The 27,930-nt window shown below is 35.0% G+C and overlaps 1 protein-coding gene across 3 annotated transcripts; it reads right to left on the bottom strand.

The window, feature by feature from the left end:
- LOC106070150 (flagellum-associated coiled-coil domain-containing protein 1-like) lies at window positions 1-27,930 on the bottom strand. 3 transcript variants are annotated; one of them, XM_056014577.1, is made up of 16 exons: window positions 27,727-27,930; window positions 26,640-26,816; window positions 17,580-17,672; window positions 17,210-17,318; window positions 16,220-16,332; window positions 14,798-14,824; window positions 14,053-14,146; window positions 12,866-12,927; window positions 11,314-11,411; window positions 11,044-11,196; window positions 9,226-9,329; window positions 8,366-8,437; window positions 6,182-6,271; window positions 5,818-5,927; window positions 4,628-4,727; window positions 1-3,533 (listed from the first exon to the last, which is right to left on the bottom strand). In XM_056014577.1, the coding sequence occupies exons 2-16, from the start codon at window positions 26,756-26,758 to the stop codon at window positions 3,270-3,272; spliced, it is 1,608 nt and encodes a 535-aa protein (XP_055870552.1). In that variant the 5' UTR covers window positions 26,759-26,816; window positions 27,727-27,930; the 3' UTR covers window positions 1-3,269. The 3 variants fall into 3 exon arrangements, with proteins under 3 accessions (XP_055870552.1, XP_055870553.1, XP_055870554.1); XM_056014578.1 differs by having other exon boundaries at window positions 27,732-27,930; XM_056014579.1 differs by lacking the exons at window positions 26,640-26,816; window positions 27,727-27,930 and adding an exon at window positions 21,630-21,837.

The following is a 27,930-nucleotide window of genomic DNA, read 5'->3' as shown; positions in this document are numbered from 1 at the left end:
TCTCCATTGTGTCTCTATGTAATCGGTGTCTTGTATCTCCATTGTGTCTGTAATCGGTGTCCTGTATCTCCATTTTGTCTGTAATCGGTGTCTTGTATCTCCATTGTGTCTGTAATCGGTGTCTTGTATCTCCATTGTGTCTGTAATCGGTGTCCTGTATCTCCATTGTGTCTCTATGTAATCGGTGTCTTGTATCTCCATTGTGTCTGTAATCGGTGTCCTGTATCTCCATTGTGTCTCTATGTAATCGGTGTCTTGTATCTCCATTGTGTCTGTAATCGGTGTCTTGTATCTCCATTGTGTCTGTAATCGGTGTCCTGTATCTCCATTGTGTCTGTAATCGGTGTTCTGTATCTCCATTGTGTCTCTATGTATTCGGTGTCTTGTATCTCCATTGTGTCTGTAATCGGTGTCCTGTATCTCCATTGTGTCTGTAATCGGTGTCTTGTATCTCCATTGTGTCTCTATGTAATCGGTGTCTTGTATCTCCATTGTGTCTGTAATCGGTGTTCTGTATCTCCATTGTGTCTCTATGTAATCGGTGTCTTGTATCTCCATTGTGTCTGTAATCGGTGTCTTGTATCTCCATTGTGTCTGTAATCGGTGTCTTGTATCTCCATTGTGTCTGTAATCGGTGTCTTGTATCTACATTGTGTCTCTATGTGATCGGTGTCTTGTATTGTCTTGTATTTGTATAAAACGAATATAGCGTACTCCGTGATATAAAGAAAAGGATGTACCCTGAAACCTGTACATCTTTCAGTTATAGTCTTACGAGTTATTGGTCTCTAATGCCCACAAGATGCCACCCTGCTGGTCAGTGTTCAGACCATCTGTGACGATTGATCTGTCTCACTCAGTTGGGCATCAGCAATGTCAGGGTTCAAGCTGGTTCCTGCATCTACATATCTTATGCCTATATAAAGTTTAATACATCATGTAAAGCTTTTATTATGTTTTTAATTTATTTACGTTTTTTATTCCCCATCTTCTGGCTTATCTTTCAGCTGCTTTTAAACATATTACTAAAACCACAAAATGTTCACTATCATTTCCTAGACAACACAATTCTCCAAGTATTTGTTCTGGAAGTGGCACTTTCGCCTGAACATTTGGTTTCTACAAAGAAAGTGTTAGGTGTAGGAATTGTTTAAAAAGTTGGATCTTCACACGATTTTATGTGGGTAAATAATAGTAAACATTATTTTGGTATTTATATAGGCCTGTAGTGTAGGTTACTAAAGTGTATTTATGAGATAGTCTAAGATCACCCAATTTTAAGCACACTTTCCCCAAGTGGCTAACTAGGAGCCCTGAAGTACACATATAGCTCAGGCTGAGAGCTGCTGAGATGTGTCTAGGAAATACTAACAAGAAAAAAGCAACAACGATTATATTTCTATTCATTTATTACATATAACATTATCTATTAAGTTCACCAGCTAGCACAGACTTCAGTTTCTAGACACTTTTATTGGTGTCCTACATCCACAACAACAAATATTGACAATTAAATTCAATTAAAATAACATGAATAAACATAATAGACATTCTCTTACTTAGAAACAAAACATTCTCTATAAATTCATGATAAACATTTTGTTTGTTTTGTTAGTTCCATTCAGTTATAAGTTTATTTCCTTCAGAAATAAAGATTACCTAGCACCTGGTTCAAACCTACAGCAGGGTGACAGGGGAGGGAAGCTGGCAGAGTTCAAACTCAAAACCACTGTGACAACAATTTGAAGTGTATTCTGCTATATACTTAGACACTGTACAGTTATCATTACAGTCATCAGTACAGTCATCAGTACAGTCATCAGAACAGTAATAAAAAAAAAAAAAAAGGAATAATATTCATAAAATATTTTTGTATGTTTGTCAAAACCTTTTCACGCTCTGACGAGGCTTGAGTTCGAATCCCAATGTAGAGTAAGAAATTTTAAATTTAAGATTAGACTTGAGCTGAATTGTGTTTGTGGAATGTCTTTATGAAAAGAAGCAGGGAAAACTTCTCTTAGATACCTATTCTACTACATATATTCTACTACTAAATATCCACAAAAGAAATTGGATGTAAACATACATACATATGTATACAATAGCAATAATAATAAAAATAATAATGATAATTCATGTCTATTGTAAAAAAAAAATAAAAATGGATGCACACTGAACTGCAATGTTTGTATGTGAGCAGTAGAAAAACATCTATACATTTGTATGAAATAAATACAATGCTAAAATTTTATGTGGCAAGTGTGACATTGGAAATCTTCCTGAAAACATTGACTGAGGGAGGGGAGATAATTGATACATGCAGTCAGCAAAGTTTATTATAGACAGTAACATGTTTCACCGAGATACTAAAGAATAATATACTAAATAATATCACAAACAATAGTTAACATAGGATGTTACCATAGGATGAAAGTAATTTCGCATTTTAAAATTCAAATAAAATCATTTAGCCTCATATAACCAATACAAACATGCCTAAAAAAAAAACAAAAAAAAAAAACCCAGTCACAAATGGTGCAAAACATTTCTATACAGCATACAGGCTCGCTATGTACTTATCCCCAACCAAGGGGTCCTTTGAATATTGGGAAATTTAGGATGCCCCCCACACACACACCAACTCCAATTAATACCATACATGTTGGAGAAGAAAATACAATTGGTCATGTTCTTGTAGTGGGAAGAGAAACACTCTTTTTTAATGATCACCCCAGACTTAATGAAAGTTAGCCAAAGATCATCCCATTTAGTTGTGACTTAAAAAAAAACCCACTTCACATGATCTAAAACTTTCTCATTAAATAAACTTCACTGATTTGGGGTGAACCCAATCTTCACACTTACCGTTAGGAGAAAAGTTTCAGCAAAGTGTATGATCATGAAAAGAAGTATTATCATAAAGTGCTATACAATAAATAAATAAATATATATATATATATAAGTTCTCGTCTATCATGTTGTTCCTATTTACATCAACAGAAATGTGTCTAACACAGGGGTTCTCAACCTGTGAGTCGTGACCCCCTTGGGGGTCTATTGACCATTTGCCAGGGGTCGCCTAAGACCATTGAAAAAATGGATTGGTATTGTCTATTCCTCTATTGCCGTATGTGTGTGTGTGGGAGTGGGTCACGGCAGAGTGGGGGATTGTAAAAAGGGGTCGCCGAGCTTAAAGGTTGAGAACCGCTGGTCTAACATAATATTTTCCATATTAATCAATAACATTAATTTGATATTTTGTCTACATTTCATCTACTAACATTTTGTGGTGATGAAAATAACTCTGCCCTTAGAACTTCTGTCTCAGGATTCATTTCCATGACAATATCAGGGGAAACAAACTCATGATGCCTTGTCTTTGACACCAAGTTACCCGCTCCTAGGTGTGCTGTCTGTGTTTCCCACTTTGTACCTGGGGCACTTGATGGGCGGTGTTTTCTTTCTGTGATGACATACGGAGGTCCACCCAATATGACGCTGACATTGGCTCTCTGCTTTGACTTGATCAGAGTCTGGAATTAGAGACACACAAAAAAAAAAGATTAAATATTAATTTAGACTACAACAATAACAGAGAGTCCAAAAAAAAAAAAATATCTATATTCTTAACTTTCATATTGGTGCTAAATTAAGTTACTGATGAACTGGAATGGTAAGGGTATATTCATTTTATGGTAATACTTAAGTAACTGATAATCTCAACTAGCAGTTATATTCATTCTTATGAAAGGCAATGTAAGGAAACTGCTGTAAATATTTATAACTCAAAAAAGCTATAAATGTGGGGCTGGCTGAATGGCAGAAATTATGAGTCTGGATTAGAGTCTAAGTGAAGACTGAGATTTTGAATTGAGATTTTTAGGATGCCCCTGATTCCAACCAAATCAAAATTGTACTGGTACTTGACATTAGTTAGGGAAAGTAAAGGAGGTTTGTCATGTGCTGGACACCATCAAGAAACAGATCTGCCCTTTAGGTCCCAAGGTGTGAAAGGGAAACCTTTTTAGTCTATTATTGTATTATTTTTCTACTACGCTTTTAATTTTTTCTAATCTGAAAATTCTTGCAGATCTCATATGAAATCCACTTAAAAAAACATTGATGTCAGTAGTCACTCATGGGTACAACTAATCAAGACTAAAAAGAGACTAGAAGATGATGTCTGTATATTTATGTGTTGTGTCCAGGCAATGACCAACCTCCTTTCCATTCCATTCAAGCTGGGAGGACTAAGGCAAGGCCTTAAATTGAATTAAATCTAGTTATATGAAATTGTTGGCTCAGGTACTGTGCTTTTTAACAGAGGACCATGTTACCATTGACTTGTACCCTGCATCTAAGGGCAGCACTAAAAAAGAATTGTCTACTTAATTCTGTTGGCAAACTTAATAGCACACAAACCATAGGAACCGACCTCAAGTGAGTGTGTTTGTAATGTGGGTGTATAGTTAGTGATCTTACTTTGTAACTTAGCCATGAGTTAACAATGCTTTATAAAGCAACTGGAAATCAGCATTTCAATCAGCCAATTAGGCAACTGCACCATATAAATAACAGCATCAAATAGGCATGTTTACCATGGCTAAAATTATGTTAAGTCACTGACCTCCATAACCTCTTTGGCTGACTTGAGTTTTTGTTGTGTTCTTTGTTCTGACTGAGTTTTCTCATTGTACAGGTCCTCACACTTTTGTACAAACATACGTCTGTCAAAAGAAGATCATTTCAAAGTAGAATAGTTGTCTCATTTGGATAAAGATCTTCAATGAAGATGAGAGTTACCATGGAGTTACCATTACAAGAGCTACACGTGGCAAGCACAAAGAACATTAACTTCCAGCGACATATGTCAATCATACTTCATTACTATCATTGATATTGCAACCCACACCATTAGCCAGAAAGACAGACACATTTTAATACTCAAACAAAACAAATGCAAGTGTCGAGCTGATACCAAATTATCCTATTATTTATAGAAATTTTAAAGATAAATTTTATATGATGAGCATTGCTAACACGCACAAGCAAAAGTATCATGCTTCTTTGTAATTTGGTACAAGGCATGTCTACAGTTTTTAGTAATGTTATAGAATGAAAGAAATTGTCAAAGAAATGGTTGCTATTTTTTATGTTCATATTTGTTTGTCTAATATGTAGAGATTTCACCATATGATTATTAAAATGGTCTTATCTTTACTTAGCTGGTTTCACTATATTTTAGTGACTAATCAAATATCAGTTTCTCAATTGTCAAATGTTACAATAAAAAGCAATTAGCCTAAAGCCACAGCATTAATAATTAAGAGTAACTATATAGTTTAACTGAGTTAAGATAAAAAGAATTGATTTACAAATAAAAAAAAAATGAGATAAAATTTTAATTACTGTTGAAATGTTGAATAATACTTAACAGACCTCAAAGTATTTATTTAAGAACAAAAAATAATAAACCAGAAAGAGGTAATAATGAATTCTAATGAACTGAAAAATTAATCAAAATTCTATGAATAAAAAAGGTGACCTTAAATAGGAAAACAAAATCTAACTCTTTGATTGTAAAATACAAAAATAGTATTATAGTGTAGATTTTCGTCTTTGAAGGAATGTCTGTAATTTATAAGAAAGATTACAAGGTCCCACAGAGAGATATGAATGATTTTAAAATATCTGGCTCAAAGAAAAAGATTAATAAAAAGAAATATACTCCTAGTCATTGTACTAACAATATGCTCAACCATAAAACATCGTACAAAGATAACTGATTGATGTGGAAAAATGAAAGTGTCCACTCACTTGAGTTCAGCATTCTGAGTCAGGAGCTCCTCCAGTCTGTGGCGATACTTGTCATCTACCAAAGCAACTTTCTCTTGGAATCTTTCTTCAAATTCATTTAAACGAATTTTCTTTAGGAGGATAAAATTACAAGGTTTGTTTTACTCTAATGCTAAAACAACATTTCTCAAAACCACAGACAGAAAGTTCCTTTTAACACTGATAGAGTAGGTCAAGAAAAATCTCAACTATTTATGGGGCTAAAGGTTACAAGAATGTTGTGTGGACAGCATGAAAACAAAACACATTTACTTTCCCCAAATAACAAAGCTTAGTTCTATAAAAATTAAAAAGATGCAGCTTGTGTTAGCTGTCAATTTCTTACCGCATCAGTCAATAAACTTGCATTTGTGTTCAACTGTTGACAAGCTGACTCATAGCTGGCCTTGACCTCTGCTAGCTCTGCTTTTGTTTCCTGTGAATGCACAAAATTTTAAAAAATTCACTAATCAAAATTTTTCAAAGATGATGTTTTAAGTTTATTACTAATGAATAAATGTATGCAATTTAATTTATTTAAAAAGAAATCAATGTCACGTCTAGCTCTACAGTTATTCTTAGACTTCTAACTCTGCAGTTATCTCGAGTATTACCTTTAGCTCTGCAAGCTAATCTCTAGTGTTACCTTTAGCTTTGAAGTTATCTCTAATGTTACCTTTAGCTTTGAAGTTATCTCTAGTGTTACCTCTAGCTTTGAAGTTATCTCTAGTGTTACCTTTAGCTTTGAAGTTGGTTCCCCGACAAAATAGCGTGGACAAAATAGCATGAACTAAATAGCACCAACAAAATAGCGCAGAAAAATATTTTTTTAGACATTTTGCAAGAAATACTTTAAAAAATTCAAAATTGTTATGCATTTTAAACATTGGTGAAAAAGGAGAATGAGAAAAAATTTTAAAGTACTCTCTTTGCAAATATGGCATAATTTTAGATTATATCTATTAATATTGAAGAAGATAGATGCGTAAAGGAAAAATGCTGCCCAGGAAATTCACTTACTAGAATTCGGCACTTTTATACACATGATATATAAGTCAGCGATATTTTGTCTTGCATTATTTTGTCTGGAAATTTCAGGCTATTTTGTCGGGTCACCTTTGAAGCTAAATCTAGTGTTACCTCTAGCTCTGAAGTTATATCTAGTGTTACCTCTAGCTCTGCAGTTATATCTAGTGTTATCTCTAGATCTGAAGTTATATCTAGTGATACCTCTAGCTCTGAATTTATATCTATTATATATATAGTGATACCTCTAGCTCTACAGTTATTCTTAGACATCTAACTCTGCAGTTATTTCTAGTCTTACCTCTAACTCTACAGTTATATTTTCTAGTCTTACCTCTAACTCTGCAGTTATATTTTCTAGTCTTACCTCTAACTCTACAGTTATATTTTCTAGTCTTACCTCTAACTCTACAGTTATATTTTCTAGTCTTACCTCTAAATCTAGTTATATTTTCTAGTCTTACCTCTAACTCTACAGTTATATTTTCTAGTCTTACCTCTAACTATCTACAGTTATATTTTCTAGTCTTACCTCTAACTCTGCAGTTATATTTTCTAGTCTTACCTCTAACTCTGCAGTTATATTTTCTAGTCTTACCTCTAACTCTGCAGTTATATTTTCTAGTCTTACCTCTAACTCTGCAGTTATTTCTAGTCTTACCTATAACTCTGCAGTTATATTTCTAGTCTAACCTCTAACTCTGCAGTTACATTTTCTAGTCTTAACTCTAACTCTGCAGTTACATTTTCTAGTCTTACCTCTAACTCTGCAGTTATATTTTCTAGTCTTACCTCTAACTCTACAGTTATATTTTCTAGTCTTACCTCTAACTCTGCTGTTATATTTTCTAGTCTTACCTCTAACTCTGCAGTTATTTCTAGTCTTACCTCTAACTCTGCAGTTATATTTTCTAGTCTTACCTCTAACTCTGCAGTTATATTTTCTAGTCTTACCTCTAACTCTGCAGTTATATTTTCTAGTCTTACCTCTAACTCTGCAGTTATATTTTCTAGTCTTACCTCTAACTCTGCAGTTATATTTTCTAGTCTTACCTCTAACTCTGCAGTTATATTTTCTAGTCTTACCTCTAACTCTGCAGTTATATTTTCTAGTCTTACCTCTAACTCTGCAGTTATATTTTCTTACCTCTAACTCTGCAGTTATATTTTCTAGTCTTACCTCTAACTCTGCAGTTATATTTTCTAGTCTTACCTCTAACTCTGCAGTTATATTTTCTAGTCTTACCTCTAACTCTGCAGTTATTTCTAGTCTTACCTATAACTCTGCAGTTATATTTTCTAGTCTTACCTCTAACTCTGCAGTTATTTCTAGTCTTACCTCTAACTCTGCAGTTATATTTTCTAGTCTTACCTCTAACTCTGCAGTTATATTTTCTAGTCTTACCTCTAACTCTGCAGTTATATTTTCTAGTCTTACCTCTAACTCTGCAGTTATATTTTCTAGTCTTACCTCTAACTCTGCAGTTATATTTTCTAGTCTTACCTCTAACTCTGCTGTAGTTTTCTTCAGTTTCTCCAAGTCTGCAGCAGCATTTGAAAATCTTTTCAACAAGCCCTGAAGTCAAACAGAGGATTCAATAATAATTTAAAAAAAAAAATGTACCTTAATGTATGTTTTAAGTGTAGCATATCACAGAGGTGGAATGTGTTAAGCTAACTCTCTGGTATCTAGATAAAGTAATATGAGTCAAATATACAATAAGAATGTAATTTAAACTGGGACTTTGCCATTATGAAATTCCCAGTCTTCACCAGGAGTTGAACCTAAGATTCCCAGTTCAGGAGCCAAAACCTTTACCACGCAGCCATCATTCCAAAGGCTGGTCACTTAAAATTCTCATAAATTGCTGGCTATGACATGGACAAAAAAAGGATGAGAATGCAACTTCAAAAGATTGATGGTCTCACTTTGGGTGGTGATTGAAGAATAAGGTCTAAGAACACTTAATGAGAATCATTGTCTTAACAGACTTCAATAAAACATCGCAAAGGAGACTATTCATTATCAATAATTACATTAAATAAAGTTGTATATTTCACTAATGGATCATTTACACTGATGCCAAGAAAGTTAATTTCAAGATTCTGCATATTCAAACAGTAGACAAGAAATCGCTAAAGAGACAATTTAAAAATACCAATATTGTAAAATAAAAAAGACTTATGCACAAAATATATTAAGATCTATCAACAGAACTAGTGAAACATCATGATATTTGATATTTTGGGGTTTTGGCACATCAGCACAATGTCATGCCCGCATGGTTTCTTTTACTGACAAATACATGGCAAGCAATCTTTTTATCAATATTTTTATAGTTATTTTTATAGTTAAAAACTTACATCCATTTCTTTTTTGTTTTCTTGTCTGATGGCATCAATGGCTTTCTTGTGTTCTTTAGCAGTTTGAGTTCTTTCCTGGTTTCTTTCTTGGATATATTTAGTTTCTAGAAACACACACATGAACAAAATCAATCAAATATTTAATTCAAAAGAAAATACATTATTAATTAAATTGTTTGTAAAATGTTTTACATGTTTCCGATGTTCCTTCAGAGTTGAAGATAGTTTACTTCCTAGTCCAAACCTCCTGCAGGACGACAGGGAATGGAAGTGGGCAGGGTTTGAACCCAGGACCGTCGATAAATCCAAATGACAGTCCAGCGCACAAACCGCATGACCAGGCAGCCATCCTTATACAACTGAAGTCAAATATTTTAAAACATTTTCTTTTCAATTCGTCACACATTGGAGACCAGCAAATTTCCACAAACTTCTGAAAAGTGTGACTTACTATAGAAGTGCACAAGATAATTGACATATCACACCTAGACTAGCTTCTTATACCTAGCCTTGCAGAAAATTTAGACTAAATGTTTATGTCTGAGGAGGCACGGTTGCTGAGTAGTAAAGTGCTTGGTTTCTAAACCAGAGGTCCCTGGCTCGAATCCTGGTGAAGACTGGTGATTTTTAATTTTGTGATCTTTGGGCGCCTCTGAGCCCACTAAGCTCTTATGGGTATTTGACATTAGTTGGAGAAAAGTAAAGGCGATTGGTCATTGTGCTGGCCACATAACACCCTCTTAACCATGGGTCACAGAAACAGATGACCTTTACATCATCTACCCTACAGATGACAAAGTCTGAAAGGGGAACTAATTATGTCTGAACAGATATTTTAAAGACATTTGCAATGGCAGAGAACAGTAGAACTTGACCATCATCTGAAATAGATTCTAGATTTTGTCTAGACATATCCACATGTACAATATACATAATTACATTAATTCACAAATGAACCAATGAAAGATTTTTTAAAATCAAATTTTTGCAGTACTTTGTTTTAGGAACCTTAGTCTAGACCTTAAGCTTAGGTTAATCTTCCATGTGATATATAGATCTAGATCCAAATCTGTATAAGACATATTTTAAAACTATATTACACCAAAGAAAAGAAAAGAAGAAAAAGACCCTGATAGAAAAACTAATAAGACTTTTGTTAGAGCCTGACATGAGAGCCACAGGCATCAGCAAAAGTATGTGGGAAAACATAGCCAAAGACAGGAGTGCATGGAGACAGACTGTGCGTGCTGGGACAACCCTTGCTGAGAACAAAAGAATTGAAGCAGCCTTAATCAAGAGGGAAAAAAAGAAAGCTGCCCTGTCCGCTAGCCCTGAATCAGAGGCATACACATGTACGAATTGTGGCAAAGTCTGCCGTTCTAAAATTGGCTTGATTAGCCACACCAGATTCTGCCCCGTCTCAAGATTAAGCCAAAACCAGAGACTCATTAGGGCGCATCCATTGCCTTTCGAGACAAAAAGGAGCCATATATACATATGCACTAGTTGAAGAAATAGCATAATATTAGACATACAGAGGAAACAAAAACAAACTTAGAAAGACCTCCATATAACTTCTAAAACAAGGGATTGTACCATTGAATGAAGACAATTTAATAACAAACCTTTTTATTATGACTGAACACTAGTTTATACATTCACTCAATGAATGCATCAAAGTTGTTTTAGATCTTAATATTTTCTGTTGTTATTATGCGTCAATCAATAGGGGAGTAGATATTTCTACCTACTTTGTAATCATAACATCAAGATATAGAATAGAATAGAAATACAAACAAACACAAAAAAAATATTAACTCAGGTCATGAAGAGCTTGTTGTTTCTCCTCTTCCAGTTTCAGCCTCAGCTCATCCTCTTTGGCTTTCAGTTTATCTATTGACTCAGAGTGGAGGGTGCTCTTGTAAGATTCAAAGGCGCCTTGCAGAAACTCTATTTCTTTGACAAGTTTGCCTAAGTTAAAAAAACACAATACTGAATGGTAAAACAAGATTACAATGAAGAATATTGAGTATGTTTAATCTTGGTTTCTCTTGATGCATTTTCTCTAATAACAGTATATAAACTCACTGATCTGTTTTTCTAATGTAGTCTGAACCTCCTTGTGCTGGTCATTCAATCTCTGGATTTCTTTCTTCATTTTATCTTCATGGTCAGCCTCCAGGTCACTAGATGGTACACAAGTAAAGATTTAGACACTCACATACAAGTGAATTGAAAAGCAACCTTTTTTTTCTGGGTTACGTTTCAAATTTGATAAACACAAATTAAATAATAAGCATTGATCTGTCTCATTAAGTGTAAGAAATACCAGAAGAAATGACCAAAAATTGTATATGAATTACTTTAAGTGATCTTCAAGTCGTCTGTAGTAAAGAGTCTTGACCTCCAGATTCTATAAACCTAATTCTTACAGCTATATTGAACTTGGTGTTTTATATTTTCAGGAAAGTCTTGGTATTAAGGAAATATTTAAAACATTTTTTGCAACAAGACTTTGGGACAACCATTTAATAAATAAGTATTATCTATCAAATCTAAGACATGCCAGAATCTAGGCAACACCCTATTTTGGGGGGGTAGAGGATCTGAAAAATTTTAAAGAACGGGAGTCAAGGCCACATCTATTCGTTTAAATATCACATGATGGCAAATTGAATTGATGGCTGATGACGCAACTTTATGGGATAGAGGAACAGCTATGGAACATGTTAACACAAGCTAATCTCTCTGTCCTCCACATGGTACCATTACCCATCATGCATGAATATGGGTGCTGAACAGAAATGTCATTGGGATGATGAATGAGGAAGTGAAAAGTAGAAAGTAAAGTTCCCCTATAAGACCTTGCAATCTTTAGAGCAGATGATGATGACCTATTTCTTTTGCCAACAGTTAACGAGCAGGGTGTCATGTGACCAGCACAAGAACCAACCGTCTTTACTTTCTCCAACTAAAGTCTGGTACCCATTAGAGTTGGTTGGACTCAGAGGTGCCGTAAAAATCTCGAAATTCAAAATTCCAGTCTTCACCAAGATACAAACCCAGGACCCCAGGTTTGGAAGCCAAAAAGTAAAGATTGTGTTCTAAACTGCACAATTTAGGTGACAAGGAATATTCCTGGCAAGTGACACTGGATAGCTCCACATGGAGAATGAGCATAAAGGAAGGGTTCTGGTTTATAGATGCCATACACAACAGGTAGAAAGAAGGTGAAAGTCCAAAAGTGCCTGGTGATTACAGAGGCCCAACCTGTGACTGCAGCTGTGTATCAGGAATTGGCCATTTTAGTCACACAAGAAGTTGCAAAAGGAAAAGATCATCTCTCGAGACGTAAAATGCCACAGAAAAAGAAACAAATTCTGTTGCCAAATCAATCATTAAGATTTTAGATTAAATTATGAAACAATTTCCAGTAAGAACAAACACTTTTTTATTTAGTGTAATTTCACTTTGTCACAAGATAAACATTTTCTCTTTAAGTAAATGTTCTGTTGACTATTTACTTTTGAATGTGCCTTCTAAGAAACATTGTGCCTCAACTTTTGACTGATTTGACATACTTAATTTCTGGTTGAGAGCAATTTAGTACAGCCCAAGTGCATGAGTGGATTTAACTCACCGAACTTGTTCTTGGTGTAATGAATTGACTTGTTCTAATCTATCCTTAAGAAACTCTTCAGCCTGAAAGTAAAAAATGACATCTTGTAGACAATGATCTTTCTAGTGTAAACATTTTTAACCATCTTTCAACATGACTACTTACTTGCTGATGAATATTTAATTAGAAACAAAGACCGAGTCTGTTTAGGTGTTGTTGTTTTTTTTAAAAAGACAATTTATTAATAAATATACACTATAAAATGTTCTCTCAATGGAAGTACACAAAATAAACTTCTGTATCAAGGTTAGAACACCATTCGATCATATCATTAGATCTTAGCCACTCACTAGAGCTGGGTGAGTGTATGAACAATAGATATCTCCTCCTTTACTGTAAGTATTAGAATAAAGTTATTAAGACAGAAACTGTTGACACAATAGTTTTTGGGAAATGACATTAGAGGATTGTTGTTAAAGAAGTTAAAAAGAGATCCAGATATGGCGCTATGACTAGAAAAGATTTGCCCTATGAGGAATAAACCTTGGTATTATTGATAGAAAGAAACATTTTGAGAGTTCATTACTTTTACTAGTCAAGTTGATGTGAACTTGCAGTGATACTGAAGCACAACACTATCTGCAGCATGTATATTACTTCTAAAAAATCAGATTTGTTTTTATTATACTAGCCGGATATGACTTGTGGCCTGCAGGCCTTAGTTTGGGTATTACTGATCTACTGGATATATATATATGGCTCCTTTTGTCTCGAAAGGCAATGGATGTGCCCAGATGAGTCACTGGTTTTGGTTTAATCTTGAGATGGGGCACAATCTTGTGTGGCTAATCAAGCCATTTCTAGAGCAGCAGACTTTGCCACAATTCATACATGTGTATGCCTCTGATTCAGGGCTAGCGGACAGGGCAGCTTTTCTACTGGATTACATCTATGTCAAATATGGAGAATGTTCCTTTCACATTTTTAAATTTTGTGGACAAAAATAAAAGTAGAGTGTGACAATGGGTTTACCTGTTAACCTGACATATTCATATAAAAATTAAAATACTGTGAAAACCAGTCCCAATTTGTTAAATCATTTAACAGTGGTGCTAAAGTGGAGTGCTTGTGGACAAAATCAACACTTAATTACTTAATTTATGTTAATGTGCCACCTGATTTTACAAATTGGTGTTACTCTTTCTCACCTTCTGTTTTGTTTGTTTGTGGTTAAGTCTCTCCTCTTCCAGATACAAGGTCAGGTCAGAGATCTGTTGCTGGAGCTGACCAATCAGACTGTCTCTATACGTGTAGAAATATCATGTCAAGATTTACTGGTTTGAAATTATCCTTTTTTTTTCAAACATGATTATTACAAAGTTTTAAAAAAGTAAAAATAACATGTTTTGCCACTTGATTCAAAGTGTTTGGCTAGAAAAAAACAGTTAATTGCCATTTTCAACATTCAATCATCTAGAGTAAATAAGAATACAAAGATCTTTTTTTTTTATTAATTAAACAAATAAATTTTACAAGTCCTTAGAAATCTATTGCAGAAGATTTTATAATTAATAATTTATGCTGCTTTTGGAATCAGTGCCAATTTCCCTAAATTTTAGTCTCTTGAACTATTCATATAAACCACACAATGAGTTTTTCTTCTTGTGCATAATATAATTTACTCTGTTAGTAGATAGAAAGAAAATAAAACAAAATGACTTTGTAAAGGATTGTATAGATGGCTCAGTTATAAGCATCTACTATGTTGAAAGAGGAATGAAGCTTTTCATTGCACACAAACAAAATTATGTGCAATAAAATCAAGTAAAAGTGACATTCAAGTGAAAAAAAAAAAAGTTTTAGCTGTAAAGATCTTACAATGTCAGTATTTATAACCGTACATGAAAGAATTGAATAATATATTATTTTTTTATGTATAACTTCAATTATTACCTCTCTGGGTCTGCATAAGATTTTTTTCTGGGAAAAAAAATTAAGACATTTTTTTAAACATACACTTAATATACAAAAAAAAAAAGTTGTATCCTTTGTTACTACAAGAGAACTAGAGAAGGCCTGCACATGATCTCAGAATGTACTGAACTAAACAACTTTCAGATATACTCAATAAGCGAATAGAAATATGAAAGTCAATCAAAAGGAACATGAAGAAGATTAAAGCAATGAGATTTTATTTACAGTTTTAAGCCCTAGAAAGTTTTTGAAGTAATCTTGTAATATAAAATTATTTTTTTTCTAGGTACTAATTGATTCCTGTTAGTTCCCCTTTCAGACCTTGCAATATATAGGACAGATGATGTAAAGGTCATCTGTCTCTTTCGCCAATGGTTAATGATCAGGATGTCATGTGGACAGCACAACAGCCTAGTGCTTTTACTTTTCCCAACTAAAGTCAGGTACCCATTAGAGTTGGGTGGACTCAAGGGCATCCTAAAAATTCAGAAATTCAAAATCCCATTCTTCACCAAGATTCGAAGCCATGACACAAGGTTTAGAAGCCAAGCACTTAACCACTCAGCCACCGGGCCCACTACCCATTCTTGTTAAGTATTTGTATTTTTTCAAATTGATATTTTAAACTCCAATGTGATAGCATCTAGTAGACTGCAATGATTGTAGTTCTAAAAGTAAACCTAGGAAAGCAATTCTAAAAGTATCAGTTGTGTGTTGTTTTACAATTTTCAAGAATGATGATGACATCCCAAAGTGCATACCATATAACAAGACAGACAGCTATGTAGACTAAAGGATCACTTTTAAGATAATAACCCAGTCAAATAAACATACCCCAATCATGAGCTGTCACTAAAAAGTTTACATTATGATTAGTATCTTATCTTATAAATTCCTACACATCCCTCCAAAGCAGGGGTTCTCAACCTGTGGGTCGTGACCCCTTGGGGGGTCGATTGACCATTTGTCAGGGGTCGCCTAAGACCATCGAAAATATGGATTGTATTTTGTCTATTCTTCTATTGCTTGGGGTGGGGGGGGGGGGGTCGCGGCTGAGTAGACGATTGTAAAAAGGGTCGCCAAGCTTAAAAGGTTGAGAACCGCTGCTCCAAAGGATAAAATTACATGCGTATCTAGTCTGTGCTGCAGTGTCTCTAAGTTTAGTGATTCTAAAATATGGGATGGGGTCAATCTAGTCAAACATGAATATTTATTGGTCATAAACGCCAAAGCTCTATTTTCATCACTGTAATAAAAAGTAATTATTAAGATTGCAGAATAACTAGACATAAGTCTGTAAATAACTGGTGGCTTGTAAAGTAAAATTTGAATGTATACTGTGGTCCATACCTTGAAAGATGCTGCTCTAATACGTAGAATTAATACTTATTGATTTCTTACCTGGCATCCTCGGAGGTCTGGTCAAAGAACTCATCCTTGATGGTGACATGGAATTTGGACTTACTCCTTGTAAGTATGTAGCCTGGTCCAGTTTGAAAAGGCACAAGTGGAGACTGCAACAGTTTAATATGAAAAATAATATAATAAATATGTCACAGCCGACAATAATGTAACAATAACCTAGAATGCAACCTTCAACCTTAGTTGCAATCATAAATAGAGATGAAAAAAAAAAAAGACAGTATAATTATAACTGAGTATAAGAAGATCTATTAGTTGATTATTTCTTATAAAATACAGATGTTACTCCAAAAACAAAGATGATTGTTCTACACTGCTTTGTGTGCCCATAGGTCAATCTAAACATACATGTTAATCAATGACTTAAACTCTTGCATGTTGTTGGTTTTCCTGTCTGATTCAGGCAACCCATTCCATGTTCTAATAGCACTAGGGAAGAAGGAGAATTTGAAAAAAATTGTCCTAGCATATTATGGAACAAAGAATGTGCCATTATCACTTTGTCTTTCAGAGGTTTTGTTTTAGTATTGGAATATTATGGTTCAGTGTTTTATGTATAAATTATAATAAATCAATTGCTACTTTACTTTTGAGTCTCCTATCCTGAAGTCTTTCTAAACTTAGGGCCTAATGATTTTACTCTAATCAAATGTGAATATTCATTTTTTTGGAATCTCACTGCTCTATTTTGTGTCTGTTCCAGTAGTGGCCAGTGTTCCAGTTTCTTAATGTTTTCTTGAGTTGAGGGGTCTCAAACTAGACTAGATCCACTTTTAAGTTCAATTTTTAAGTTCAATGTCAATTTATTTAAATATAGATCCACTATAGATCTAGTTTCCAAATGCATACACTTAAAATCTTGATATATCTAGAAAAGAATGCAAATATAGATCTTTTTTTTATTTTTTAGAAGGAAGCAAGAGATTTTTTTTTTTCAGAAGGAAGCAAGAGAATTTGTGACTTTTCTACCTCTAGCATCCTCTGCCAAGGAGGTGGTTTTGCTCTTTTCAAAGGGAGATGATTTTCAAAATTATGTCGTCTGGTAGGTTCGTGTTCCAATTGGTGAAGTCTGTCACACCTAACAAAAGTAAACACATTTGAAATCTTTCACATATGACATTAATTATTAAATTACACCTTACCATGCCTTTCATTGAAGTCTTTCGCCTTAAGTTTAGTCCTGTCACATTAAATATCAAACAAATGAAAGGAAGTTTCTATGTAACTTTAGCCTGAATAAATGATAGGGGAAGTCCAGCTAAGATTGAGAATACATTAAAATTTGTAGATTAATTATTTCATCTTACCAAATCATTATTAGTAGGTAACTGTTACTTACTCGCTTCTGCCTGGAATAACGATGGCTGTCTTAGGTCGATTGATCGTTGAAGAGTGCATTGAAGTGGACTGTCTGCTAGCTAGAGGGCTGGACCTGTTGAGGACATAGAGAGTTTTATTAGTTTCAGCTCTGATAAGTTTCCAGCTTGGATTGTGGAATTCGGTTAGTGGTGTGAAAAATTAGCATTGAAAGAGAGGAAGGGAGGAGAGAGAGAGAGAGAGTGAGGGTGAAAAGAAAGAAGAAAGAGGGAATAAACAGTAGGAGAAAAGGGGGGGGGGGGAGAATAGATGGGGGAAAAGAAAGAACCCCAGAGAAATAGAGGTGGGAGAGAAAAGAAAGAACCCCAGAGAAATAGAGGTGGGAGAGAAAAGAAAGAACCCCAGAGAAATAGAGGTGGGAGAGAAAAGAAAGAACCCCAGAGAAATAGAGGTGAGAGAGAAAAGAAGAAAGAAATGGAGAGAAAGACAAGGAGTGATAAAGAAAGAAGTTAGAGAGAAAGAGAGAGAGAAAGAATAATGATCGATCTATCAACAAAGGCTAAAGATCAATGAATGTTTGCCTAACGCTTGAAGGTGCATTATTACAACAACAACAAAAAAAAAGGGGGACAGCCTGTCATGAGGGGGGAGGGGGCGGGAAAGGGAGGTGGGGGGGGGGGGGGAGGAAGAAGTAAATAAACGTAGCTATAAAACAGATTCGATGCAGAGTAGATGGCAAGAAGGAATAGAGTCTTGGGGAGAATATAACATTCATGCCAATCATATTTATTCGGGTGTGTGTCTAAAGAAATAAAACCTAAACTGTAGAGAAACAATATACATTGATGCGGAACACTGCATCTACTTAATCATCACAGGTGTTCTCAAACTAATGCAGATATTTGGACACCATTTTTTTCGTAATTTCGAGAAAACTAGATATGTGGCATTGATAACACTGTAGTTGAGGTTGTAGCGCTGAATTTCAGTTGTTAAGAGTATTGATTCCCGCCAGCAACAAACTATGCCTGCAAAGTTTATCACCAGTTTTATAAGAGTACAATAACTTCCCAGGCTCTTGAATCATACATAGGCTTGCGATCTATAGGGCAGATGTTATAAAGGTCATCTGTTTCTATGGCTCAGTGTTAACGAGGGTGTCATGTGGCCAGCACAACGACCAACCACATTTACTTTTCCAAAAACTAATGTCACGTATCAATTAGAGCTGGGTGGATTCAGATGCGCCCGAAACTATAATCACAGTCTTCACCAGGACTCGAACTCAGAACCCCCAGTTCGAAAGTCAAGCGCTTTAAAACCACGCCTCCGAATCAAAAGCTGAACTTAAACAAAAACAATTATGACATTAATCAGGATTAAAAACAACCCGAGGACTTGTGGAAAAAGAGTGGTATGTCTGAGTGGCATGGCATGAGTTGCTAGGCAGTCTGAGAAGGCAGACAGCTTCAATGTTTTCATTAGACACTCAGTAACCCGCCTCGAGGACAATCTGTCAATCTCTCTTTAAAATTCACAGGCAACTTTAAGATTCAAACTGAATGCTTATAGGCAGCACGGACACCTTCTCAGAGCTCAATAAGCACCCTAAAGGAACAAGGAAAAAGCGATGTATACAATCTATAATATTAAAAATATAACTAGAGACAAAATAAAACAAAATACTTTCAAGGAGTTGAGATCTGAGGTAACCAAATAAAACAGGTTAAGCTTAGCAATTGTATTTCTAAGCACGGGTGAAATAGATCTATATTTAAAAAAAAGGTTGAGAATAGCAATTGTATTCCTACGCATGAGTGCAATAGATCTATATTCAAAAACAGGTTGAGAATAGCAATTGTGTTCCTACGCATGAGTGCAATAGATCTATATTCAAAAACAGGTTGAGAATAGCAATTGTGTTCCTAAGCATGAGTGCAATAGATCTATATTCAAAAACAGGTTGAGAATAGCGTTGTATTGCTAAGCACGAGTGCAACAGATCTATCTCAAAGTTATATACTGACATTTTGGATTAGTTCGTAACGATTATAAAGTCATACTGAAGAGTGGTGCCAACGCTCAAGTGGTTATGGAAGAGATATTGCCAGTAACAAATGGCACTATTTTGAAGTGGGCTACTAAATGATTTATGAACGCATCATCGCACGCTTCCATGAAATAGTTTTAAAGGGCGGTAACTTTGACGAGCCTTATCTCCCCTACGAGCCAACACTCTTAGCATTGTCACTAAACGCCGATAGACTACGAAGCGTTCCAAACATTACAAATCTTGATGTTATGTTTACCCGCACAGCACTTTAGGGTGAAGTTATACACTTGGTCTAAACACCGAGAGAACCCGTTAGATCTAAAACGATTTGTATCTACAGTGGTAAGTAGTTGTCAATAAACGCGATTTCATAGGTAGAACTAAGTGACGGAACACTGCACAGTATGAGGGCCGCAAGATTGACGTTGATATTACGTGGTCGGAGTTAACGAGAGCGAAAGGTTAAATAAAGATTGTTATTTTTTTTTTTTGCCACTATCTGTAGGCCTATCTATTTCAAACACTGGCTAACATTTCACCACACATTGAATGCCATTCGCGGTTCAATAACGTCAAATTATCAACCAATCAATGAATCACGTTCAGACTTAGACACACTTGAAAGTCTACACGTGCCGAACGTCCTTATCAGACTCTGTCCACACTGGTCAAGGTTTCGATACAAGGTTCCAATAAATCAGTGACCACATACCTAAACGGGTCATGTGAATGGCCATAACATCGCAAGCTTTCACGTAGTGGACACGTCACGGCGTGATTGGTCAACACAAATAATAGAAGAATACATTTGTTGCTGTTTTTACGTGATTCGAGCGTTCTCCCAGGAAATGAAGATGATTACATCCTAGCCCAAGCTTCACCCATGACGGTTTGGATGGCGGCGAACAGGGTTCGAACCTGGGACCATTAAAGCGAAGTCCAGAGCGCATACCACACGACCAGTCAGCCATCCAAATTGACCGTTTCTACTACTAAATAGGTCACAAGGCCCTGCATAGCTGGTTTACACTTCACTGGGGCAAGGTAATAAAGGAAGGTGTTAGGCTGTCTGGTCAGATCTCGATGGAGGTTATAGTTTTGTATTTGAAATTCAATTGGATCATGAATTGTGGAGCGCCTAAAGATAGCACAGAAGCATCTCTCTTCCTCGCAAAAAGGATTGGATCTTGGCGCATTGGACATGCTTTATTAGCATATGTGACAACCGAGAGTAATGAAGCTAATACAGAAGATAATATCGCACCTATTGTCATAGCAGCTTGTACCGAACATGATACCGCACCTTAATGTCATAGCAGCTAATACAACACATAACACTGCACCTAATGTCACGACTACTTTCAACACCGGGGTATTGGTGGGAAGCGTGGTCGAGAGGCCAAGTGCGCTTGAACTTGGCTTGGCTACCTCGAGGTTCGACGGTATTAACGTGCGCCTAAAGGCAGCACGGAAAACCAACTCCTAGATACCCCCTTCCCCCCCCCCCCCCTTGGCTGGTCCACAAATGAGATTGGACCAAAAGCGCTCTGAGCATGCTATAAGCATAAGCTATAAAAAAAACTATAATATATAAAATATATATATATTGAAAAAAAAAAAAAAGAAAGAAATGCAATATTTTAGTGAATTAAACTTAAAATTGTACCAATACGCGAGCCGTTTGTTTAAAATGATAATTATTAATAGAATGTGAGTAACAAAAAAAAAAAAAGCTAAAACAAACAAAAAAAATCATTACAAATACTTAAAAAAAAACACACACACAAGACCTCCTTCATACAACTTATAGAGCGATTTTTTTCTCTTAAAAACAATAAATGTTAGATTAAAAAAAAAACATAAGTGAACATACAATGATTGTTCATATTTACTATTAATTCATCAATACATTTCTAGATGTAATAAAAATGTATTTTCAATTTCCTTTTCATCATTTTTACTCCTTCTCAAACATAAGCCAAAAGCTGGTCAAAAAGAGTGCCCCAAATCAAAACTTACGTCATGTTACTATAAAAAGAACTTCCGGATCTCATCCTCTTCTGCCTTGGTGTGTTCCGTGTTGTAGTCTATATATATCCAGAGAGAAGTACACATCTATTATACTACACACAGCGAATAGAAAGCTCTGTTAATTATTTTAATCCATCAGGTAATTCCACGCATAAGTCCTCAACTTTCTAATTTTTTAAATTAAAAAACAAACGGTCCGTTTGTCCATTCTCTAAAGAAAAGAATGAAATCCAGAGATCTTCAGTGATTATATTATATGTTGGACTACAATTATCTTATCTTATAAATTAAACCACTTTCATAAAGAAATAATTTAAAAGTCATACACATATATCAATCGAACTTTTCACAGTTCCTGATAATTATAATTTCAACTAGCAATGACCCACTGGATAAGCCCGGTACGGCGGTATTAACGAATGAAACTGTACTACTGTACGGACCTGTAACGTGGTAACGAGCTATTGGTCTAAACTGCCCACAGGTTGTGACGTTGCAGGTCAGTGTTCAGGCCTTCTATAACGACTGGTCTCGCTGCAATTGACCTTCTACCGTTTTGATGCAGTGAACCCGAAAGGTCGATTGTAATGCAAGTCTAGGTTTATCTGGGTGCTTGACGATGCGACACTCAAAATGATTTAGCATTTAGATAAGGTTGTGATATTATTAATTTGAGAGTTCAGATATACTTCAAATAACTAAAGCGAAACTGCGTAACGAAAAAACAACAACATTTTAATAATACAATTTAATCATTAACTCCTTAAGACAGAAAAATATTGACGAATGTTCCAACAATAATAAAAAAATAACTGTAACATCCAAAGAAATCTGGCACACTAAAACTGGTTGTAATGTTCCCCCAAAAAAGATTTTTAAAGCTTTTACTTCTGAATGAACAAATCCAAAGAGACCAGCTCGCGTTGCCAGTTTGTTTTGTTCTCTCGTATCTGTTGTAGCCCACACATAGCAGCGGCAGATTTAGCAGACGTCAGATCGATAGGCTCCATACACCAGGTACAGTCTACAAGTTGACTCAAGATATTAATTGACTGTTGCCTGATTGCCTATTAATGTACCGTGGTGGAGAAAATACAATACAACCTTTATTAAAAAAAAAATAAAGGGAGGAAGGAAGCAGGGGAGGTAGATGGCGGAGACCAACGAGGGTTACTTTATTATTCTACTATCAAGGAACGAAGATATTTTTAAAAGTAAATATTTAAAGTACGTCCCCCCCCCCCTTAAGTCGCTTAATACCCTAGTCAAAGCGGCACTTTGAAAACAAAAGATTGATTCTGGAGGAAAGGGGAGACTAAGCGTGTCGTAGATACAAATTTAGCTTTGAACACTAGTCCTTCACGTTGACACAAAGAATGCATCCACCGTTTTAAAACAACAAACGAATGAGTGTTTACTCTTCAATATAAATGTCTGTGTCTGTAAGAGTTGATAGATTCTATAATTAGTTACAGTGACCGAATTTGCATGATGTACGATTTACTTCTTTTAAATATGAGACAGGTTTTAGGCTGTAGGCCTACATTAAAGAAGACACACTTATATACGGTATATACTATACAATGGTAAAGCAGCGTATCATAGCACATCTTCTATTCCAAACAATAAGTCAAGGCCAGCAGCTCAAATTACATTGATGGATGTCTTCCTATTTGTTTCTTGGTGGAAACGAAAATTCAATATAAGTTTTATAGTCATATCGAAAATCCATTCTCCTCTTCCAGTCAATAGTCTGTGTTGGCCTAAGACATGCACGAGGCGTGTTACAGGGAAATGAAGCTACGAGGACAGTGTCGTACAGTGATAGTTCAGAAGTGTGTAGATGGTAACAGACTTTTCTAACTTGTATCTTATTACAAGCTCTAACAGTAACACGTAAAATAAATGTTATCTTGGACTCACAGATACATCGGGGAGTATAGAACCATACTATTAACGCAAAATCTGTGAGGTTTTGCGGAACCAATACCCACTGAACTATATATTGCTTGACAAAAAAAATTATAGAAAAGTAAAGAGAATGAACAGATTGATTCGCTTCTTAATTAATAGATCTATTAAACACGAGCCTAGTATCCTTGCAAGATAACACACGCCCCCCCCCCGGATTCGACCCATAAGTAGTTCTGTTTAATAACTTCACTAATAAGTATTTGGAATTTCCTGGGCAGCCGCAATACCATCTTCTAACGCTCTTTCTAGGGCCGGATTTAAGGGGGAGGGGCAGGCGGGGCTACTGCCCAGGGGAATCTAAAAAAAAAAAAAAAAAAAAAAGGGTTCCTCAAAATATAAAAAAATCCATATTTCAAGAAGTCTGGAACTTTGTGTTCTTTTTTTCTCCCCGCAATTTTACCGACAATACTTTAAATCTTACAGTTAGCAACACTTTCAGTGTTAAAAATATCTGCTTATAGTTCTCACGTACCATACTTCAAATTAGCTTCATTGCGTAAACCATAAAAAAAAATTCTTTAATTTACAAGCACTCTCTTTTACAATATGGCATGCTTTAGGATATTAGTAATTTTTTAAAATATAAATAAGCGGATTTTTATTATAGCTTTCGAAAAAGTGTAGAGGCCTCAAAAAATATTCTGCCCTGGGGCCTCCAAATACATAAATCCGGCCCTGTCTCTTTTAAAAGCACACAGACAGACATATACAGGTTGTCTCCCTCTTTCACATTCTCATACAGACGTTACTTCAAAAAAGAAGATGATTACGTCCTACGCGTCATGCATTTAGTCATGCATATTAACCAATGACTTAAATTCTGCCAAGTCACTGGTTTTCCTGGCTAGCTCAGGCAACCCATCCCATGCTCTAATAGCGCTAGGGAAGAAGGAGTATTTGTACAAATTTGTCCTAGCATATGGGACGAGGAATGTGCCTTTATCTTTGTGTCTCTACTCTACTAGAAGTGTTGATGTCAAGGCAACCAAGGCCTAATTCAGTTACCGTTACCTGCGGGAGGTTTGGACTAGGAAGTAATTATCTTCAACTCTGAAGGAACATCCGAAACATGTAAAACATTTTACAAACAAACATATATTAATCTCTTTATAACTCTAATTACACTGTGATATTCATTCTTATCAATCTATAAAAAAATATAGCAAATCAATTAATTGAATAGAATGATTAATACATTTCTCGAAAATTAGCACCAAACAAAAAAATTAATTAGCGATTAAAAGTTCAAGGGAGATTATGCCTGAGCCTTCAGCATTATACATTTGTTTCCCTTCGAACAGCTATTAATTATGAATTTCAAAGAGTTGTTTTTTTTCGACCCTCCTCACCATTTTTTTTTTTTCAAATTTAGTGATTGAAAAACGTGATATTAACGAATTAAAGTAGATGTGAAGAAATGTTTTACCTAGAAAAAAAAAAGTTACTGATAACAAAAAAATATTTTAAAGTACTATTGTTTGAGTCAGAAAATATGAAAAACGTATATTTTCTATACAGTCGTTCAGTCCTGCAGCAGTAAATCTTTGTTTTTGGTTGTGACAGAGCAAGCAAAACGTGCGCTCGGAGCAAGAAACTTTATTGGCGCCCCCCCCCCCCTTTTTTTTCCATGAGCATTACACAGAAATATAGTCTTATAAATAAAAGTTATTTAATAATAATATAATACAAATAACCTTAGAATGTATAACCTTACTAAAATATCCACAATAATTTTTATTAAGCCCCTGAGGGTGGTGCCAGGGACACGGTGCCCCCTTGCTCCCTCTCACTACACCTCTGTGTTGTGAGAGTTAATGTAGAAAGTTAAAGTTTGCCTTCAAGACGTTAAGGTCTATGTGGCTGTTGATACTCAATCCTTGGTTTGTAGCTCTAGATAGCTAGTACAACTAAATCGATGTAGGCAGATTAAATTCTTAGTATAGAACTTAAACTAGACCAGCCTTCTTTTTCAACAAAACTTAATGAAACTTTTATTTATAAATATACCTAGCTTCAACTTGAGATCAAGTAATAACAAAATGAAATATTTTAACAAAACTTAACTCACTACAAAAAAAACAACACTTTACCATCTTGAATTTGTCTCTTTTTTAACTATCACTTACATGACCTCTTAAACATAAATTAAGACGGACCAGCTCATGGTTTCATCATTCTACATCATCAAAAAAAATAACACTCCCTTTCCGTTGTCGTTACCTTGGAAGCACACACATACACTCCAAAACAGTTATCAAGCCCATGATCAGCCCATTAATCCAACAGCCCTTACTTCACTTGACGTAACAGATTTAGTACTCATAATTAGTGAATGGACGACATTTTAGATTCTAAATACCTATTTGTTTTGCGGGAGCAGTGGCAATAGATTGCAAGGTCTGAAAGTGGAACTTTACTATTTGTTTCAATGGAGTTGGGTGGAGAACACATTATGGTATTTTCAGAAGCTAAATCTGATGACCCAATGTCAGATGTATGCAGGAGATTTTTTTTAAGTTGAAGAAATAAAAAAGCCCCTCTTTACGAAACAAGTAAAAACAACAGTGCTTGAATGGATAAAGTACCAGCATGTCCTAAATAGACCATAGAGTCTGGGAGCACATGACTCACCTTGAACATGTCTCCCTGTGGTGTAGGCTGTCCAGGCCCAAACAAGCTTTTACAGCACAGTGCCACTGTCCTTTTGGATCATATTTTGTATGTCTCAGGGGAAACTTAAATTCAAAGTGCCCCTACTGCAGAGGGAATAGAAAACTATGTCTCTATTCTATTTGACTACCATAGACTTGCTGACCTCTGTCTCTACAGATCTGGGAAACCACAAGTTCTTGACCTGTATGTCGACATACATGCACTATACTTAACTTTTTTTTTGTCCAGGGTTTTAGCAAGGGATGATTTTGGTTGAGTTTGATGATGAGATAAAGCACCCTATACTAAATTTTGTTTTAATTATGTGTCTGAATTTGTGACTCATTTTAACAAGCCATACTAAATGCTTACTTTGGCCGTAGTCCTTGTCTCTGATGGCAAATTATTGAAGTGTTGGTAGATGTGGATGTAGTAGCCCTAGGAGCCTGGTCAGTCTCTGGGGCTATCGTAAGAACCAGTTCAGTGGGCATTATGGCAGGAAAAATGTTTTGTTCCAATCAATGTGAGGATAGACAATATAGCTTTTACCTAAGGATCAAAACAATTATAGAAAATTGTGATTTAAATACTTAATCATCAGAGGTAATAAATCTTAAAATTTACTTTTGGAGGAATGTATGAAATTTACAAGTCAACTTATATGCTACTTGAAATTTGTAAAACTAAAAAACAAATATGACTAGCTGAGGCCATCTAAGTTATCTGTTTCATTTAGAATTATATAATGAGTGGAATGTTAGCAGACATAATGAAGATGATCACAATTCTTATAGTGAACAGCAGATGTACAATCTAGTAGCGGCGGTTCCTAGTAACCTAGTAGTGATATTTCTACTTTTCCTTGATTCACTTTAATGTCATTGATTGACATAGTTCAACGATAAAACATTGACATTAGGTAAAAGATCTAAAAAAAACTTTTATTAGATTTTAGATAATTAATTCTCAAACTAGGGACTGATTCTGTATTTCTGTCATTCTATTTCTAGTATTACTAGATCTAATAATAATTAGATAATTATTTGTCAAATTAAATCTAGTCCTAGTGTATAATATAAGTACTAGATCTATAAGTATAATTATAATAATAACCTACTAGACTAGATTTAGATCTAGTCTTAAGTCTAAGTTAACTAAGACTAATAGTAATAACTTATTATTTAATAAATAAGACGTCTAACTCTAAGTAACAAGTTAACTAATTGTAATTGTACTAAAAATAAGAAACTAATTTAAACTAATTTTTATTCTAAGACTAAGTGAGTAAGTCTAAGTGACTACTAAGTCCTAAGTCGGGCTAAAACCTAGACTAAGTCCTAAAGTCTAACTAAGTCTAGTAAGAGTCTCTAAGACTAAGTTAACTAATTTGAACTTTCACTAAGACTAAGTCTAAGTGACTAACTTTGATAATAACATACTATAATAGGCCTATATATACCTTACAATAAGTTATAATGCCTTATTTAGACTATAAGCTTATTATTAGCATGGACATATAGATCTAAGTGATTTGTATAGAATTAGCTGGTAATTCTGCAGGATTTGATTTTTGAATGATCTACTTGATCTAGATCTCTAGTTAAGTAGTTTATACGAAGTTCGACTAAAAAGCAACCATTTTGTTTCTAAGGGAAATCAACAT

Source organism: Biomphalaria glabrata, chromosome 16 (assembly GCF_947242115.1).
Source record: "Biomphalaria glabrata chromosome 16, xgBioGlab47.1, whole genome shotgun sequence".
NCBI classification, from domain to species: Eukaryota; Metazoa; Mollusca; class Gastropoda; family Planorbidae; genus Biomphalaria; species Biomphalaria glabrata.
This window is presented reverse-complemented; position numbering and strand designations above follow the sequence as displayed.

What these genes read in the sequence shown, in the direction of transcription:
- LOC106070150 (XM_056014577.1), bottom strand. Translation starts at nt 26,758, where the DNA reads ATGCCCACTGAACTGGTTCTTACGATAGCCCCAGAGACTGACCAGGCT. An exon ending in GTTATTCCAGGCAGAAGCGA is followed by an intron (nt 17,319 to 17,579) that starts GTAAGTAACAGT and finishes TACTTTTGTTAG; the next exon opens with GTGTGACAGACTTCACCAAT. An exon ending in AAAACAAAAAAGAAATGGAT is followed by an intron (nt 8,438 to 9,225) that starts GTAAGTTTTTAA and finishes GTTTGACTTCAG; the next exon opens with GGCTTGTTGAAAAGATTTTC.